Here is a 20,087-nt window from a genome sequence, read left to right as displayed (position 1 = left end):
TCTGTTCTTCTCTCTTTCTTGCTTCTTTTCACTTAGATTTTCAGTTTTTTTACTAACTAATACTAGCCAGCACACACATATATCTTCAGTGATCCTAATGGAAGTTTNTGCAAGATTTGAAGGTCTGATTGACAACTAATGTTTTGCTGCAGCATTTGGTTTCTACTATAACAATGTAAGTGTCTTTTGTTTTCTATTTTAGTTTTACCACTCTTATGATACTGTTGCAGGTCTTTGATGAATTCAACGACCAAACTGATATCGGTAATTACAAAGGATTTAGATTGGGATTAAGCCTTATGTTCATGAGTCTTCACGTTCTTAGTTTTAAAGCTGCAATTTTTAAGTCTATTGCTTCTCTATATCAGGTGGAGATCTACACGATGTAAGGGAAGTCATTCTTCAGGTAAGCTAATCTTTATCTTTATATTATATAGTCTTAACTTTTATAGCTGTACAATCTTGGTTTGACCTTACTACTTTAAATAATTTTCTAAATTGTAAGATTTTACAATCTAGGGGGGTGTATTCAAACCATGATTTTGGAGAATTTGATGGGATTTAGGAAATTTAGAATTTTGATAGATTTTAGGGAAGTTCATATGATTTTCTGTAAAATTCTTTCAAATCCCACCTAAAACCATGAGATTTAGATTTCTGTATTTTTAACTAAACAAATCCTCCAGAATCCTAAAAATTATTGAAATCCTAATCCACAAAACTGTTTTGAATAACAGTGGATTTTAAAGTAGATTTTTAAATCATCAGTTCAGTAACAGTGGATTTTAATGGATTTTAAAGTAGATTTTTAAATCATCAGTTCAATAACAGTAGATTTTAATAGACTTTTTAAAATCCATGATTGAACCATGCTATCTCGGTTGATAGTCTGTTGAGGCATGCTATCGTCCCCGCCTCAGCACAACGTGAAGTACAAATCAAAGGTGTGGGCGAGTACAATTGTCAAGAAGATCCCAATCCCTGTGGTTATGAGGTTGGAGATTAAAGGTGCCTGACCGACCACTAGACCATGGGACCATATTAGGTGCTTACTGATGCACTCTCAACCTCTCTCTCTCTCTCTCTCTCTCTCTCTCTCTACGAAAATGACTGCTCTTTTTTTTGTTTTTTGTATTTTCTTTATGGATGATGCAGAGTGAATCAATAGCACCAGCGGCAGCTCACTTCCTCCTCCCTATAACGACTCCCCGATTAGGTGAAATCAAAACTGAAATTGAAAGCTCATTAACATTTGGGTTTTGGTTTGCTATATATTAGCAAAATGGATGGTTAGTTTTAAGATTAATATATCCGTTCATTGCAACATGATTCCGATCAAGTAGTAAAAGTATTGCCTAGAAATTATTCAGTGGATCGTAGTTATTATATCAGACGTATCATACGACAGCAGCTGAAATAGGATTAAAATTTGGTGAGAAACCGAAACCCTCCAAGCATCAGAGAGGTTCTCGTGTTGAAGTCTGCACAAGGAGCCAAAACGACGTCGAAACAGCGTTATTATCTAATCAAGGGTGAGAATCTGATGAGTAGGTAAAGAAAGAATCAACTCACTGCCTGATGCGATGCGATGCGATAATTAGGAGGAGAGGTCTGATTCGTATAATGTGCACGGAAACCTAAAAGAAAAACATAAAGATCGAGATAATGATCATGACGATCATGAATCAATCTTCAAGAATGTATTAATATGGAGATGTTGTTGGCTAGCATCAATCCAGAATTGCAGAACCAGTTTGTGGAACAGAGGAAACTGCAAATTCTGAGAATTTATTTGATACAACAGACATCGACATCAAGCTACCGATGTTAGAGAGGGAAACGGCCTGGGTATGAATCTTATGATCACAAGCAGCAATCAGGAGCCATGTATGTCGAATTCAAAAATTAATTATAACTAAAATTTACACATAACTAAAATATCATCACTTCAAATTTACAGGTGTTACAAAAACAAAATAGAAATTTCTTGAAAGATGTGTGCAGATTCTGTCAAATGACAATATATATGTATGTGTATGTATACACGCTTGAGTAGTGATAAAAAATTTAAAACAATAATAATGCTATTTAAAAAATTTAAGATTTAAGAATCCATACAGGTGACCGTGACATATTCGATGAGGCCAAGTTTCAATCATGAAGCCAATAACATTTTCTGATTACTATAATATATTGCGAAAAGATCACTTTTAAGTAATTATCACCAACTTTTTAACATGCTTTTTGCGAGCCCGAATGCATCAACGAACCATTATGGATGAAAGGTGGACCAAATTTGACCGTTTGGTAGCAATTTAGATATTTTAACTAGTCTTTTCAGATCTTTATCAATATACGTAACATGAAAAATGCAAAATTAATGATTATATATATAATCTGATATCGTGATTCACGAGAATCATTCATTTGATCAATACTCTCAACCGAAAGACAAAATTTGTGACCGTGGCCGTGGTCATACACGTGACAATATCAGAATAAAAATAAGAAATTAAAGAAAGAATATTAGTTCTTACTTCTGAAATTTACAAGTACGATCAAAGGTTGAAAATACACGTGACACATATCGGTCATGAAAATATGATACCTCCAAGAAAAAAAGAAAAAAAAAAAATCCCATTAGCTATTGACTTGTCCAAAGTAACTTAACTCGAGGGTTCAAATCTCGTATTTTTTTCCTGCAGTTAGACAAACCATTACCATCAAAAGCTGGTGAATCGTTTGAAACAAATAGTAGCCGCTAAAGCTAGCGATAAAACACATAGATGCTCGAAGCCCAAACTTGGTTAGCTCATACTCACGTCCGTCTATATATATAACCATTGAATAAACAACTATGATAATGGGCATATTTTTAGAGTTTTGTAAGATCATACATTATACATATTGCAACTATTTAAGCTGGTGTTGCATACTTGCATGTACGTATATATTATTGACAATGAAGATTCATATACAGAGGACAATGACCATTTCAATTAATTAAGTTTAATGTTATTTTAACGACCACTTGATCCTATGTTTAGGTATTATTACTCTCTTTTTATCGCTTGGCACTCATGAACAGTTTCTATCAACTTTGTGGAAAAATGGTTGGAAAGCGTGACTTTATCTTTTAATTACTTTTATGACCCATGGAAAAAAAGAATCTTTTTTAAATATCTCTATTTTATCTAAAATTAAAAAAAAAAAAATCCACATACAAATTGCATGGAACATAAGTCCATAGTGTTTATTGGTTCCACAAGTTGGTCATTCCACGAATTGCTCTCACTCGCTATACAACACATATCTTTTTTTATATCGTTTACAAAAATATACATGTACTCGTAATTCAATTAGAAAATTTGGTGGGAAATTTTTTTTAACTTATAGTCGTGATAACGTTTTATGTCATTTAAATCTATATCGTAATTTTTTTTTTAATGAAGCAACAATGCATTCCAAGGGTAAAAAAAAAAAAAAACGGAAAAGGTAATTAGGTAGTTGAAAGAAAAATAAAAGCCATAAAAGAATAGAGCGATTATCATTTGTAGAATGTCGATATCAATTTGACCAGAAAATGTATTGGATTGGTCAAGTCCGAGTAAAAACAAGAAGGCCATTATCACCCACTAAGTGACATATGTATACTTTAAGTCTAATCATATCTCCATTATGTCCTTATTTTTATTTCATATATCGCCAAGTTTCTATGCTATGCTACGGATCTATCCTTTGTCTTCTTTGAAATGTCGTTTATTGCATTCTATATTTATATACGCATACGTTTAGTCAAGTATATATGTTTTTTGTATGCACATTTAGCCAATGGCTTAGTTGTGATTTGTTTTATTTGTACTTTCCTATTTTTCTCCCAAGAATAAATATGGATTCTAGCTAATGTTGTTTTATGTAAATCCATGTTAATACTTTTTGGTCTATGCTATTATTTTTCTACATCTACATATGACCATGTGCATATATATAAATGCACATTAAATATGAGTATCGTATATTCATCTAGACCTAGTATCTTAAAATCCATATGAATATGTATATGTACACAAGCTTCAACTGGTGATAATTTCTAATGCACGTTGCTTAGTTGCTGTGGAATAAAACATTCATATCAATTGAAATTTATTTGATATATTAACGTTTTTAGCATGTTCGTTTTAGATAACTCATACTCTGTTTATTCATTAATTGTCAATGATGGTGCCTTAAATTGGCTGCATTATTTTCAAATAATATAAATACTCGTTCTCTTTGATTATGGGGATCATATATATATATATATATATTCTACGACTAAGCACTAGGCAGCCCATACTACATAGACAGACTTGGCTTCGATACTTCTACTTTTGCAAATTCTCGAAAGATGAAATCAAGTTATAAATGGCCCTTAACCTGGTTTAGATTTTATCCTCCAAATTAATTATATCTTTTCCATTTTTGACTTTCTTCGTCCATTCATCGTTATTTGAAATTACTGATCTCTTCCGCCATTACTGATTTTGGACAATATCTTATATGTATGCGTATTTGAATTATTAAATTATCCTCGTTTGTAAATTTACTTAAAATCATACAGAACATTTACTTAGCGAGCTCGAGGTAATAGGTATCATACGGATTTTTTTTTTTTTTTGTTCGGCCAACGATTCCATTAAGCAATTTAGCTAATACATAAAAGTTTATCAATTACATATAATAGGTATCATACGGAATAGCTAGACTATTAATTTTGGGTCATAATAGTAAAGCATGTACCTAAACAATCACGGTTCAAAGGGACTAATCAGTTACTTCTTGTATTTTTGGTAATAAAAAGTTTATAATAATGGGAAATATATGTGTGTTTTCTTACACTATCGTGGGTACATGTGATATAGTAAGTATTGTACTTTTTATAAACCAAAAAAGCATGTGGTACGTATATCTGTAGTGTACCATTTGGATCTAAATGTCTTATCAATGTTATTCTCTTTGATTTATTCTTGAAAGGAAATATAGAAATAACCGATTAGGTAGTTTAGATACAGGCTATACAGCTGGGAGATAAAAAAGAAAAAAAAAAAGTTTTTGTGAACGTTATTGTAGGGGTTTGTAACTTTGTAATAACTTTGAAAATATATGTCGTATTATTGTCATTCACATATAAACGCGTCTCATTTAAGTAGTTTAGAAAAACCCGTTTGTTTAAGTGCCTATCTCGTGTATATGTGAATCTTAATGATTTAATAAAGGAAGCAATAGTATATAATAAGTCTCGAAAAATCAGGGGAATATTCTAGTGCCGCCAAAGTTCAAGAAGAAAAGTCCAAAACAAAAACGTTAAATTAATGTTCTTATTTTATAGGAATCTTAAAACATGATTACGTTATGATTAAAAGTGTAAATTACCTAAAGAATTGGTAATTAAGTCAGCCCACAAGCTGACGACCTCTCTTCCTTCCAAAAATTCACCTGCATTTTGTCAGTTCTCTGTCTCTTGGTTCTTTCTTTCGATTAATTAATTTACTTTTTCAGCTTAGGGGGTTAAAAAAGCACATTTAGTTAGTTTCCTTTTATTTGAAAATCGATATGTTCGAGATTTTGTTTGACGTAATTTTTGTTGATGTATTATATTCGAATCACATGATACAATGGTTATTATATTACAAACAAATTAGGCTACAATGACATACGCTATCAATAAAAGATTACAAGACTAATTTCTAATAAGAAGATTTGGTATACATTTTTAATAGTTATGAATTATAGAGTTATACTTCTTCAGTTTTTTAAAAATTGATATTTATAAGTTTTTACACATTTTAAAAAAACAATGATTACTGAATTTAAATATATTTTTTTCTTTGACTAAAGAAATATTATTTAATTTTAAACCAATAATAATTCAAAATTTTAAATATTTTTAATGATTATTTTTTGAAATTTACAAAACATCAATTTGTGGAACATAAAAATATCACAAAACATCAATTTTGATGAGATAGAGAGAGTAGTAAATTTTTGTTACCCTACTAAGCTAGACAGCTTTCATGATCAATAATTATCTTTTGGGATTTTGAGTGATCTTTTTATGAATACGTTAGGTTGTTTCTAAATACGTTCAAAAATAAACCATTTGTATAATTGTATGTAAAAAAACCTTTAATTTTTAGCGGAAAAAAAGTTTGTTAAAGAAAAAGATGAAAAGGGAGCATTGCTAAAAGATCCTTGTAAGAAAAGCAGGAAAAAGATACTCGTATCTGCAAAGTTTTATACTCAATTCCACAAACCATAAATTATACTTCACGTAAACGAAAAAAGATTTCGGAAATTAACAATCGTTTAAAATGAAAATAAAAAACAAGAAAAAAAAAATGAAAAAATGAATATCTCGCATGGGTTTTGTTTTGTTTTCACTGTCGAGCGGACGATTATTCTCTTTTGCATATTTGGGTTTTTAATTCGTTGTCGTATGTTGTTGGATTTTACCTTATGAGCACGTGCATTGCAGGCTTTGTTCTCAATAAACGAGAGATGTGACCTACGCCGTTGGATCGGCTTACTTCTTTGACCACTCTAATTTACGAACAATTGTATTTTTACTGTATTTTGTTTGTATAGCCAAAAATATCAATATTGTATCACTCACAGCTCATAGATATTGTTAATTTCAATCAATTAAATTGTTAAAGTACTGTATAACATTCAATTAATTTTCTTATTAGCCTGTTCAAATAACCTAAATATTAAATAACTTATTGAACTATTTTTCTATAGTTTGATTCATGTTCATCATCTAGATGGCATTATAATTCGCTCCTTACAACAGATGAACTGTAAGGAGTAGAACAAAGAAGGTAACTGACCGGGAGATGACAATAAATAAATGAAAGAACGAGGGTAATTAATAATTAAATTAGATCATCATTCCAAATATAAAAGGCAGACATGTAACTTTTTGTGTGTCATGGCGCACTGCCACTGCTAAACAAACAAATAATCAAAATATTCAAGATAATATAGTCAGGTAAACTATAGTATATACAGTTAATTTCCACTGCCATTAACTTTTAAACCAAAAAATATAAAAATTTTAAAATGAAAGTTTAATTATTTATCAAAATGACTGCGACAGTTTTTACAGATCAAGGTGCTCAAATATTTTTTTTTTAAAGAGAGACGAAAATTATATTTTATTACACATATTTGCGCTGGTGTGTAGGATGTATGTGTGTATATAAAAGTATACAATCTATACAACTTCTCTTTTGTGTTTTCCTCGGTTCATAACTGTATTAGATTCTAATTATTATTTCAAGTTATTTTCTCTTGATTACCCCTTTTATTCTCCATCTCTTATCTAAAACTTGTCTTTTGTACCTCTTCCAACAAACCTTTTTCTGTCCAGAAAAATGACAGCTGAAGATCAGACAATCTCAAGTAGTCGAGGATATGTCCAAAGCTCATCAACAACTGATCTTGTTGATCACCATCATCATGAACATGAATCCCTTAATCCTCCTCTTGTCAAGAAGAAGAGGAATCTCCCTGGAAATCCTGGTAATGATTACTAAATCAAGATATAGATCACTAAATTCAACCCTAATCAATAACTTCTTCTTTTTGCCGTTTGCAGAATAAGTCATCTTCTTGATTTGTTTTGTTTTCGATCTTGATCTATAAACATGCATGCGTTCTACTGATTAGTTCTTTCACAGAATCCATAATTAATATCCCGAGTTTGACTGTTTTGTTTCGTTCTCTGTACGTAGATCCAGAGGCTGAAGTCATAGCTCTATCTCCAAAGACACTTATGGCCACAAATCGTTTCCTCTGCGAGATATGTGGAAAAGGTTTCCAAAGAGACCAGAATCTACAGCTTCACCGTCGAGGGCACAACCTCCCATGGAAGCTAAAGCAGAGGACGAGCAAAGAAGTGAGGAAACGAGTGTATGTATGTCCTGAGAAGAGTTGTGTCCACCACCATCCTACAAGGGCACTCGGTGACCTTACCGGAATCAAGAAACATTTTTGTCGAAAACATGGCGAGAAAAAGTGGAAGTGTGAGAAATGCGCCAAGAGATATGCAGTTCAATCGGATTGGAAGGCTCATTCCAAGACTTGTGGGACTAGAGAGTATAGATGCGACTGTGGTACAATTTTCTCCAGGTACTTAAATGTATATTTACGTGCGTATGTATTTAATAGATCTTTACATTTCTTCATCACAGTATCATTTTAGTAACGGGTACGAATATTTTTTTTATTCGCAACATGAAACTACTTTTTCCCCAAGATCCTTGAACACTAGCTAGGTATACATACATGTAGGAGGTCTCTCTATAGGTATAAAAGATTCTTTAGTAAGCGCATATTGCATATTATTCTATATATACATATATTAAAACTCACAATAAACCTAGATCTTATATTTTATCCGGTGTGGTGGTAAAAACAAGAATATGATACATTAACTAATAAACACTATCATATATATCAATGGACCACACAAAACAAATTTCGTTTTATCATGTTTGTTTGTAAGTAAAATAAGATTATATGATTGTGATGTTGTTGGAAGTAGCTCACGTAGGGTCTAAAACTAAATAATTTGAAGTAAGTATTTGGTCATTCTCTGAACGTGCGTGCGTGCCCTGCTTGATTTCTTGAATAAGACAGTTTCTTGGATTGACAGTTTTTGGTTAAAGTAAAGATGTACAAAGTCTAGTTTTCTTTTTCCTTAATTGCTAGCTATACAAAAAAAGTCAGTTTCTTGGATTGCATAACTAATCAGTGTCTACACTATAAAAGACTTTAATTAACGGTGAAATTAATGTTGTTGAAAACACAGGAGAGACAGCTTCATAACACATAGAGCGTTCTGTGATGCCTTAGCAGAAGAAACCGCAAGGCTAAACGCAGCCTCACATCTCAAAAGCCTAGCCACAACCGCCGGTAGTAATCTAAACTACCATTATCTAATGGGCACACTTATCCCATCACCATCACCACAACCATCACCGTCTTTCCTATTCGGACCACCGCCATCACAACTTCACCACAACCATTTCCCAATCACAACCACCACCTTCGATCATCATCATCAAGCCGCCATGAAACCTGCCTCGTCGCTCTCTCTATGGATGGGAGGGAATATTAATCATCATCATGAGCAAGTGAACATCGAGGACCGTATGGCACCGCAGCCGCACTCACCGCAGGAGGATTACAATTGGGTTTTCGGGAACGCGAATAACCGCGGCGAGTTAATAACGACGAGCGACTCACTCATAACCCATGAAAATAATATCAGTATAGTCCAGAGTAAGGAAAACGCAAACGCGGCAACTTCTCTTTCCGTGCCTTCTCTTTTCAGCAGCGTCGACCAAATCAGCCAAGACGCAAACGCAGCTGCCACCGCAGCGAATATGTCGGCGACTGCGTTACTTCAAAAAGCGGCTCAGATGGGAGCGACTTCTTCTACGCCACCGACGACAACGATCACCACCGACCAATCAGCGTTTCTTCAGAGTTTTGCGTCGAAAATATCGGACCAGGGTCAGATTTTAGAAGATGGTGGCAGCGACAAGTTCTTCGCTTTGTTTGGATCGAACAGTGTTGGGTTGATGAGTAATAATAATAATAATAATGGTCTTCACGAGATCGGGAACCCTAGAAGTGGTGTTACGGTCGTTTCGGGGATTGATGAATTACAAAATTACCCCTGGAAACGTAGAAGAGTTGAGATTGGGGATGCAGGAGGTGGAGGGCAGACTCGGGACTTCCTTGGGGTTGGTGTACAACAAACAATGTGTCGTTCATCCTCTATCAATGGATGGATTTGAAACGCTTCCTAATTATGAATTTCGTCTCTTAATTATTTTTCTGCCGTATTTATGAAATCAATTTTATCAAAGCTTCTTTCTTTGACTAATTAATTTAAAGATTTAGATTTTATGGTAATGTATTGTACATATTTCAACTTTATCCACATCATAGTTTCCTCGCTATCGCGATCTATCAACTTCATAATATGAACATATATATCTCGTCAATGGATTTTGTGCTAATTAAAAAGGTAAACTGGTCTATTCTTGCTAATTAGTGTTTGTTGGATATGGGCTTTGCCCCCAACATTTACAGAAGCCCAAACAGAAGATCTTACAGAGTTTTAGGCCTGAAGTCTTGGATCTGGCCCATCTGACCACAGGGGCAAAATCGTCATTTTACAGAAGAGGTAGAAGGAACCCTAGGTCAATGACCCACTATAAATACCAGAGGTCATTGTCAGAGCTCTAGATCCATTTTTTTTTCCGGGGCAATTAGAGAGAGAAGAGCTTTTATATTCGTATTAACTGCGCTTAGCTCCTTAATTGTCATTTTTTGTAAACACTCTCTTCAACTCAACGTTAATAAAAGGACCATCTCCATTCATATTCGTATTATTCTATTGTCAATTTCATACATCAATAGTATTCTTGTTTTTTTCTTATTTAGACAAGCATTTTCACACAAACATTAATTGGTATTTTATTTGCATTTTTGCTTGGGAAAAGAAAGTTAAGATTCATGCGTATTCATTCAATACGTGTAGAAAGGTCTTTGAATTGCTTTTCATAAATTAGTACTTAATAAATGAATGTATTTTTTCTTTTGGTATACGTACGCATATAAAAACTAAAAAGAGTGGATCGCGAAGTGGTGGGCACAAAAGAAAAGATGGAGGCTTTTGAGCTCAATAATTCTAACTTAACTTGCAGGGCAATTCGTAGTGGAGGAAACATTTATAATAAGAAAATGGAAAATGAAGAAAGAGAGGAAAGGAAAAGATAAATAAAAGAGAGACACATATAGATAGTATTTCATTTTTCCAAAGTATTGCTAGTGGTGAAACTATATGATATACGTACTCTTTCATATTGTCGAGACTTGAGAAGGTGCTTAAAACAAAAAGATACGCAACTTATAAATAATACTTGGGGTGTGTATGGATATATATAACACATTATTAAAATTCATTTTCAAGGTGACATGTTTAACTAAACTAAACTTTTAAAAGTTGAGAAAGATAATTTGTATGTTTTTACTTTTTACGATCAAATATAGTTGTAGCCTTGTATGTTTCAATAAAAAATGTATAAATTATCAAATATTCTCGTTTCTGTCGGATTGAGAATTGAGATACTTTTAAATTCTCATATTACATGCAGGGGAAAGAGAAAATAGCCTGGAAAAGCTTGTTGGGCTTACATTTATGGGCCTTTCTTTGATTATATGAACCAATAAGATTGTTGGGCTTATTATCTTATCCCTAAATTTTTTTTTAACTCAAATTAAGACAGAAGTTTACATACTAAAAATCAAAACTTTTTCAGTCGGCTGAGAAACTTTATAACCTTGGAAGATCTCTCTCTGTCTCTCCCCAAAGTTCAAATCTTTTCTTAGTATCTCACTGTACTTTCTTACTGTACTTTTATTCTGTACATTAAAAATCCGACTCGTAGACGATCGGAGCAAACCCATTGTGAAATTGGAGCGAAGATATTGAGGGACTCATCACACTAGTAAAAAAGGAGACGCCTTTTGGGTTTTTTTTTTCACTAGAAAAAGCTTATGGCGGAGTCGGGTCGGGCCATTCAATTGGTTTACGTTGATGAGGATGGGAAGTTGAAGACGGACCCGGAAGCCATCGGCGCTCTTCAGAAGCTTAAGGGTCCTGTCGCTGTTGTCTCTCTCTTTGGTAAAGCTCTTCAGGGCAAGAGTTTCATCTGGAATCAGGTTTCTTTTTTCTACTTTGATTCAGGGTTTAGGGTTTTAAGTATTGCTTTCGTTTTTTTGCTTTCCTTGTTTTGTACTCTTCGATAGATAAAAAGAACAATGCTTTATTGCTGTAATGACAATTCTGATGATGTAAGTGAAAGTCTGGTTCTTAATTTGTGGAAATCGTATGGCTTATTTCTGTTTCTGGCATCAATATGTATGTAGCAAAATTATATACCTCTCTCTCTCTCTCTGATGCATGGTTTTAGTTACTGAAACTTTGAGCTGAGACTGTCTGATATTTTAATTGTTGATCTATAGCTTCTTAGCAGGAGCATTGGATTTGAAGTTCAAACTCTTCACAGGCCATGCACCGGAGATATATGGATGTGGATTGAGCCGGTGAAGAGGATTTCAGAAGATGGCACCGAATATAGTTTAGTGTTACTCGATGTCGAAGGGGAAGGCTCAAAGGGTGTACAGGTTAGTTTTGTTTTACCTTATCAAAGAAACAAAGTCTTTTATAGGTCTTTTACTTTAGGAGTAAGCAGTCTCATCAGAAGTTTATTGTTTTGATATGTTAGGCTACACGCAACAGCCAGATATTCTCCTTGGCCATCCTCCTATCAAGCGTCTTTATCTATGGTCCGGTAAATATATACTGAGTTTTCTTTATGGAGTAAGTTTTTCTAAATACACACTCATTGCTATGTAAAAATGACACAAATGTTGCCTCATGTTTCAGACACTTGGTGTAGATGACATTGCACTTCATCTCTCTTGTCTACTTGAGATTAGCAATCGCGACCATGTTGGAGAAGCTAAGGGAAATACATTTTCCGCGCTTGAGCAGTTCTCTCCCATGTTTGTTCAACTTATGACGGTGATCATTTTCCCTTGTCAAATTTTTATACTTTTCAGGGCATAGAGTCAGCTATGCTTGATGTTTATCAACGATGTTTCACTTCTTTCTTATCAGGACATTAACTCAGACACAGTCGAAGGTGGAGAAGATGTAACGAAGAATAACAAAGTGGGTTAATCCTCTCCTTGTCTTTCTTAAGATTTTATTTTTTGGATCCGGGAAATCAGTATTTTATAAATACCGCTAGTGCATCACTCTGGTCCTTAGTACGATGAATAATGCTGAATTTTCTATCCCCTAATTGAGTCTCAGATGTTACTATGTTCTGTTTTTTTCTCGTGACCGATATGACTTGTTTGCGGTTTTGTAAAATAGTGTGAAAATCTCCGGCCCCAGTTTCTCTATGGTATCAATGCCCTTCTGAAGTTTGTTTCTGAGAGAGTAAGGCCTAAGCAACGAAGTGATACCATCGTCACAGGGCCGCCTCTTGCTAGTTTTACAAAGTCTTTTTCAGAAAATGTTAACAACAATGTCGTGCCCAGTATTTCTTCTTTATGGCAGGTAATTACTGATCTAACCAAGTGCCAAGTTTTTTATTTTTCGGTGTTTCTCATCAAATCTTTATGTCTTGGACTTATCATGTTCTGATGCATCATCTATTTCTGCAGTCTGTAGAGGAACTAGAAGGTCGCAGGGCCCGTGATACAGCAACTGAGGTATACATGTCGTCTTTGGAGCTTTCGGAGACTCCTGAAGAAGTAAGTTTTGACTCATGTAATGTAACATTCAACTATCAATTAGATGCAGTAGTATAATTTAACTGTTAAACATGATGTTCTGCAGTCGATGCTGGTAGAAGCACACAATAAGGCGGTTATCAAAGCTTTGACCGCGTTTTGTGAATCTTCCATTGGAAACATCGAAGTAAAACAGAAATACAAACGAGAACTTTGGAGTTTCTTTGCAAAGGCGTTTGAGGTCATTTCGCTCTCTCTCTCTCTCTCTCTCTCTCTCTCTCTCTTTTTCTATATATACTGTTTTGCCTATATGCCAACTATTGTTTTGAGATTGTTTTGCTAATTAGTTTTTTTCTTGTGCGTTCAGGATCATAAGCGAGTTGTAAATATGGAGGCTTATTCGAGATGTTGTAATGCTATAGAAGATATGGGCAAGAAACTATAGTCATTGCCTTGTTCTCATAATGCTAATAATATAGGCGATATGATAAAGGTTCGGTTTATTTTGTTTCCGTCTTGAAAGCTAAATTTCCGTCACAATATAAACATAATAAAGCCTAAAGCAGAACAACTCTTAGTCATTGAAGCAAGTCTTGCTTTCATAATAAACATTGTTGTAATCTGTATGAAACAGGCCCTTGACAGCGCTGTTGTAGAGTATGAAGAATCTATCAGTGGTCCTATGAAGTGGCAGAAACTGTCTTCTTTTTTGAGAAAGAGGTTCTCATTATGTTTATATACTTCTGCAAATTAAAAACTAACCTTTTAAATTATATGTTTGGTCTTCATGGAAATATAACCTTTCTCACCACTTAATTTACAGTATACAGGACTTTCTTGTCCATAGCAGAGGGAATCAAATGGATGAACTTCTTTCTGAGAACTCCAAACTCAAGCTGCAGCATCGTTCGATGGAAAGCGCAGCGGATTTACTCAAGAAACAGCTTGAAGGAGGAGAGAAAATGAAAAAGGAATATCAGAAGCGTTACGAGGGCGCCATTGATGACATGAATAAGCTCTCAGATCAATTCAAACACCGGATTCATGACCTGGAAAGTAAGTGTAAGTCAATACACAATGAACACTCAAACCTCATGGATGTTCTGGAGTCCACAAGACTTGAGGCTTCTGAGTGGAAACGTAAGTATGAGGGGACTTTGGATGAGAATGGCGTGAGCAACAATCGAGTAGGGGTAGATGCGTCGATCACTAAGTGCGGTAATAAGTTAATTGATTGGAAAATTAAATATGAGAATATTGTTAGTGAGCAAAAAGCTGTTTCGGAGAAAATTGAAGCAATGGAGGAGAGGTTGAAGAAAGCTTCAGCCACGGAAGATGGCATTAGAGCTGAATTCTCCCGTGTTGTGGATGAAAAGGTTGGTCTTTTTGTTTTTAATAACCTATCATAATATAAATCTATCATCGCACGCAATAGCTTAACATATATAGCCAATTTCAAAGTCAACTGACTATATGATTCTTGGTCACTGACAGGAGAAGGTAATCACTGAGAAAGCTGCAAAGCTTGCGACTTTGGAGAAGCAATTGGCCTCTATGCGTTCAGAATTAAAGGTGTGCTTCTCTGAAAGATTTGAGTCCCTATTCCTAATCTCTTAAGATTCTTATTTTATTTCCTGTATTAATCTTTGTGAAAAAACCTGAACGAGCTTATAAAAATGGAGTTCATTACTGTGTGCTCTAACACATTTTTGACCGTTGGTTCTTTGCAGAAAGGTAAACTGAAGGTGGACGAATGTTCTTCAGAAGCAAAAGACTTGAGACTTCAAATCTCGTCTCTGAATGAGAAGTATGAATCTGTGAAATCAGCAGCTGAATTGCATGAAGCTGAGACACAGATGTTAAAGCGAGAGAAAGATGAGTTGGAGAAGAAGTATCATTCACATTTGAAAGATGGGGAAAGTGAGGCTTTAGCAGCTAAGGAACTTGTGGATTCATTGAGAATGGAAGCTGAAGCAGCCCGAAACAGAGAGAACAAGCTTCAGGCATCATTGGTTGAGAAAGGCATTGAAATTGATCAAGCTAAGAGCCGTATCGAAGAGCTTGAAAAAATCAACTTGAAACTCAATAGTGGGGAAAGTGAAGCTTCAACATCTAAGAAACTTTTGCATTCAATGAAAGTGGAAGCGGAAGCATCCCGGAAGAATGAGAACAGACTCCAGACATTGTTGGAGGGTAAATGCAAAGAAATCGACCAAGCTAAGAGCCGAATTGAAGAACTTGAAAGAGTCTGCTTGAAGCTAAAAGATGCGGAAAAGGAGGCTGCAACGGCCAAAGAACTAATGAGTTCAATGAAAATGGATGTGGAAACCATGCGGAGCAACGAAAGCAAGCTCCATATGTCGTTGCAGGAAAAAAGCATCGAAATCAACAGAGCTAAGGGACTAATCGAGGATTTGGAGAGGCAGAAGATGGAGCTTGCTGAAACTTTGGAGATGAGAGCGAAACAAAACGAACAAGCGGTTGCTGAATGGCAGAGAATCATCAATGCCGAGAAGGCAAAAAACATGCGGGTGAGTTTGATGGAGCAAGGAAACTCTTTTATGGCCTCGGATGAAGCAACACCGCTGCAGCGGATAAAGCGTTTGAAGGTGGAAACAGCAATAACCTGTTCAGGTTCGGATTTCGCGAGAGAGAAGGAAGAAGAGTCGGTCTCACAGTCACAGGAGAGCATGAAAGGTATGACGACAATGACCCCGAGAAGATGCACGAGCACGGAAGCTGGGGTGTCATCTTCCACGGGCACGGATCATTCGAAATACACAATGAAGAAGCTGAGAAGTGAGATACTGGAGCATGGGTTTGCGGCTGAGTTGGTTGGGTTAAAAAATCCACGAAAGAGAGATTTGGTTCAGCTTTACGAACGTACCGTTTTACGAAAATGAGATGTAAAAACATGAAACGTGAACAAGGTCAAGTTTCTTGTTCTTAGAACTTTTGTTGACTTCGCAGCTTCTTAATGAAAATGGTATTTCCATTAACAAGGTCAAGTGTTTTTTTCTTTTTTCACTCTTAAGAGTTTTACGGTTTGACAAACGGCGGCGTTGAGTCAACAACTGTTAAAAGTCAATCCGTGTAAACGACGTTAAACTGCTGTTACTTGATGGCGTCATCAGTCATGACGTGTTAAAACTGCCGGGCTTTTGGAACGTGGGCCAAGGCTTATATTAACGTGGGCTTTATAAAAACTTTGGATCATATGAAAACACTGTTAATTAATAATACTAAACATTTATTTTTCCTTGGTTAAACTGAAAATAGTATATCTATAATCAATGTAAACATTTACATAATGTAATGCTATAGATTTTAGAGCAATAATGTATTAGTAGTATTTGCATACGATGCAGCACAAAGAGAGAAAAAAGTATTAGATATATCATATATGTCTCTCCGGCAAGCATAAGAAAAAAGAAGATGAAAATAATTTCCGACGATCACGGACAAAAGCTGTGGTAACTTCGGTTCCACATTAAGCAATCGTCGTTGAGAGAAGCATCATTATTCATGATACTTTGTCCCATGGGGTCCCAAAAGTCTTACTATTTCTTTATTGTCCTAAACTTTAGATTGCTTTTTTTCTCTTTATTGTCTAACGAACTATATCAGCTCTTTTATCAATTTCGTTTCTCCTTTACTAAATTACTGTTTTTTTTTGTTTGTTTCCCATTCAAACTTTTCTTACAATTGAAACCCTTGAAACGCATGTGAAGTCGTCGAGTCTATCAATTTCTCGAATCATTTATTGGTAAATCATAAAATCTACTAAGAAATTAACAACTTGTGATGATCGTATAAGTATATGCTTTGACGTTAAGCTTTGCTATACCACACAATATGGTCTAATTCTATTCTTCACTTTTCAACTAACTCAACGACCAAATAGTAGGGAAAAAGTCAAAAGAACTGTATAAACAATAATAAACTACACAGTAGATTATACTTCTTGGGTGCTTCTCTTTTTTGACCAAAAAAATACAACAACGTTGATATAAGTATATATAACTACTAACTAACGAATGCAAAATATCCATCTCGATTTATTAGACAAGACCCACTTTATTAATTGTTTTACCTTTTCAATCTTTTTATTCCTTTTAAAATCACTCGCCACGAATGACGAATGTCTCTCCTCAATCCACGCATGTTTGCTCGCCCAAAATATCCATCTCGATTTATTAGACAAGACCCACTTTAGTTCTATTTATAGATATACTCACTCTCTCACTAAATTACATCTCAATTCCTAAAATCTGTTACTCTCTCGTACTATTTTCTCTTCCTTCATGATGGCTTCATTTGCTCTGAAACCCTTGTTTTGTTTCATTGTTCTTTTTTGCTTCGTTGTACACAATGTCGAAGCTAGAGAAGGTAAGCTCTTGTTTAGCAAGGTCACTCACTTAGATCGCCCTAACAACAAAGAGGTGGCTCTATCTCCAGCTCCAGCTCCCGGACTAGCCCAAGCTAATGGAAGACTCGGAGATGGGCCTTTCGGACCAGGTTCCGGTATGATTCCTCAAACCAAAGAGTCATGGCCGGTTTCATCCACTACTACAGATGAAGATTTTGAAAAATTGATGGCCACATTTGACGAAGAAAAAAACAACAAGTTACCAGAGGCATTTGAGGAAGAAGAAGAAGAAGAATCCGAAGATCCAGAAGATCCAGAAGATCTCAATGAGCAAAAGGATAAGTATAACAACAACAACAACAATGGATACACTTACACTACTAACAACTATAATGATAATAGGAGAGGTTACGGAAATGAAGAGAAGCAAGGGATGAGTGATACAAGGTTTATGGAGAATGGTAAGTATTTCTACGACAGAAAAGGTAGGAACAACCCTAGTCGCGGGTATGAGAGTGCTCGAGGAAATGATCATCCCAACGAGTACGAAACTATGGAGGAATACTACAAGAGCTTGGAGGGTAGTCAAGAGGAGTATGAGCCTTAGAAAGAATTGGTATTTGAGAATACAAAATACCTTTTGGAGTAACTGTGCATTCTCCATTTACTTGTCTTTTTATGAAAAGTGAAAACTAAAAACACTTTATAAGTTATACAGATCAAGGTTGTGAGTTATGTGTATTTTCACATTTTAGTGTTTATCTTAAGCTCAATTGTACGACCACAATTTTACGAGTGAGGGTGTTTTAAGAAGACTGAAACCAAATGACCAATACCAATTTAAAAACAAGATCTAAGGCAAAGAGAATAAAACTATTCAGATCAAATCCAAAGACCAAAATTACACGATCTAGTCTCAAAACTAATCCAACGGGTTAAACAATCATAACTGAATCTAATCCAACCGCCCTGGAGAGTTCTCAGAAAATTTAAACTAATACCAAAAGAAGCAGAGACAGACTCTCGGATTTAGTCCGAAAGAGGTACATTGACCACTTCATACTCGACCAGAGAAAGATTGTTGTTGAGATTAACCGCAAAGGGAACATGATCCGTGACTTCAATGCGTCCCCATTTGTCAACAGCCATTCTCATTGTGTCCTTGAACATATCGATCTTCGCATTCCTCAGAATCACTGTTGCACCAGTCTTCATTAGATCAACTGCACATTTGCAACACCAAAAGAGAACATCATTAGTACATCCAACAAATTTACATTAACACAAAAGAGGTGAATATAGTATCTACAGACTGAAAAGAGATTTATGTAAAGGGAATGTCAAGTACATCTGAAAAAGGTAAGATTTATCATCAAACTAGTAGCCTGATACAAGAACGCTTCTCAACATCACAACTGTAGTTTGCAAAAACATGAACCATGAAGAGACAAAGACAGTGAAAACAGAGAGAAATCTGTGATGTACAGTTCTATAAAGCCAGTGATACAGCTCATCACAAACACAGAGGTTTCAAACCACGTATAAAAGTTGAAGCAGTTCCAATAAAGGCTTCGGCAATTCAAAAGATGAGTATTTTTATACAGAAACAGAGAAATAAAAGTGAACGCCTTTGAAACAGAGAAACGATGCCTAAAACTTCTTAATCAAGAGAGCTAAAACGTTAAAAGACTAAAACTTTGTGACTTGTGTCTCTGTATTTATACCTTGATCGTTGCGGGCAGTGAAAAGAATGCAACCAGTATCGTCGCCGATAAGGCACTCAGCGATACGAGAAGATCGAACTTGCTGAGTGAAGGAGCTTTTGCGAGTGGCCGCTTTGACGGGGTTCGATTCAACGACTTTGACGGTCAGATTATGGCCGCTGGTTCCTGGTTTGAGCTGATCCACCTTCACAAACACTGGTTTCCGCTTCGGTACAGTCGCCGCCGTCGACATTGCGTAATTTTGGATTCCTTAGGGTTTTTTTTTTTTTTTTCTTTCAAAATTTTTTTAAGGAGTTAGATTTGTGACTAGTAGTAGGGTTTCGATTCTTCAAATGTGGTATTTAAATTGGGGCGACGGTGTGGGGTGTCTCTCTGCAGCAAAACGAGAAAATTATAGAAACTAATCATTTTACAGTTAGAATATTTTCGTTTTTTTTAATAATTAAAAAATTACGTTTTTGATGGATTTTTAATGTAAAAGCCCAAAGGAGCAATAAAAAACCTTCAAAGCCCAAAGAGAGAGTAAATAAACGATTTGGAGAGACACCGCCGCCAAGTATCAAAGGGCACAACAAAGTCAGCAGGAGCGCAGTACAACAGGAGTATTAGGGCAAACAAAATAATGTATA

The 20,087-nt window shown here is 35.2% G+C and overlaps 3 protein-coding genes, 1 long non-coding RNA gene and 1 pseudogene across 4 annotated transcripts; 4 read left to right on the top strand and 1 right to left on the bottom strand.

The window, feature by feature from the left end:
* Positions 115-1,365, top strand: LOC104761235. Its single transcript, XR_763114.2, has 4 exons — positions 115-264; positions 369-406; positions 889-1,045; positions 1,156-1,365. It is a non-coding gene; the product is annotated as an uncharacterized LOC104761235 (long non-coding RNA).
* LOC104761226 (zinc finger protein MAGPIE) lies at positions 7,283-9,919 on the top strand. The gene is made up of 3 exons (XM_010484268.2): positions 7,283-7,563; positions 7,776-8,172; positions 8,855-9,919. Exons 1-3 carry the CDS (start codon positions 7,416-7,418, stop codon positions 9,846-9,848), a joined length of 1,539 nt encoding a protein of 512 aa, XP_010482570.1. The 5' UTR covers positions 7,283-7,415; the 3' UTR covers positions 9,849-9,919.
* Positions 11,383-16,367, top strand: LOC104761214 (annotated as a pseudogene).
* Positions 17,536-18,529, top strand: LOC104761205 (protein E6-like). Its single transcript, XM_010484248.2, has one exon. The coding sequence runs from the start codon at positions 17,670-17,672 to the stop codon at positions 18,339-18,341; it is 672 nt and encodes a 223-aa protein (XP_010482550.1). The 5' UTR covers positions 17,536-17,669; the 3' UTR covers positions 18,342-18,529.
* Positions 18,589-19,822, bottom strand: LOC104761195 (uncharacterized protein At4g28440-like). Its single transcript, XM_010484237.2, has 2 exons — positions 19,459-19,822; positions 18,589-18,957 (listed from the first exon to the last, which is right to left on the bottom strand). Exons 1-2 carry the CDS (start codon positions 19,688-19,690, stop codon positions 18,764-18,766), a joined length of 426 nt encoding a protein of 141 aa, XP_010482539.1. The 5' UTR covers positions 19,691-19,822; the 3' UTR covers positions 18,589-18,763.

This window comes from Camelina sativa, chromosome 3 (genome assembly GCF_000633955.1).
Source record: "Camelina sativa cultivar DH55 chromosome 3, Cs, whole genome shotgun sequence".
Classification (NCBI taxonomy): domain Eukaryota; kingdom Viridiplantae; phylum Streptophyta; class Magnoliopsida; order Brassicales; family Brassicaceae; genus Camelina; species Camelina sativa.
Note: the sequence above shows the minus strand (reverse complement) of the source record. Positions and strands in the feature narration are given on the sequence as shown.

Coding starts and splice junctions, on each gene's coding strand:
- LOC104761226 (XM_010484268.2), top strand. CDS start 7,416: ATGACAGCTGAAGATCAGACAATCTCAAGTAGTCGAGGATATGTCCAA. Junction 7,564..7,775: donor GAATCTCCCTGGAAATCCTG/GTAATGATTACT, acceptor CTCTGTACGTAG/ATCCAGAGGCTGAAGTCATA. Junction 8,173..8,854: donor TGTGGTACAATTTTCTCCAG/GTACTTAAATGT, acceptor TTGAAAACACAG/GAGAGACAGCTTCATAACAC.
- LOC104761195 (XM_010484237.2), bottom strand. CDS start 19,690: ATGTCGACGGCGGCGACTGTACCGAAGCGGAAACCAGTGTTTGTGAAG. Junction 18,958..19,458: donor CACTGCCCGCAACGATCAAG/GTATAAATACAG, acceptor GCAAATGTGCAG/TTGATCTAATGAAGACTGGT.
- LOC104761205 (XM_010484248.2), top strand. CDS start 17,670: ATGATGGCTTCATTTGCTCTGAAACCCTTGTTTTGTTTCATTGTTCTT.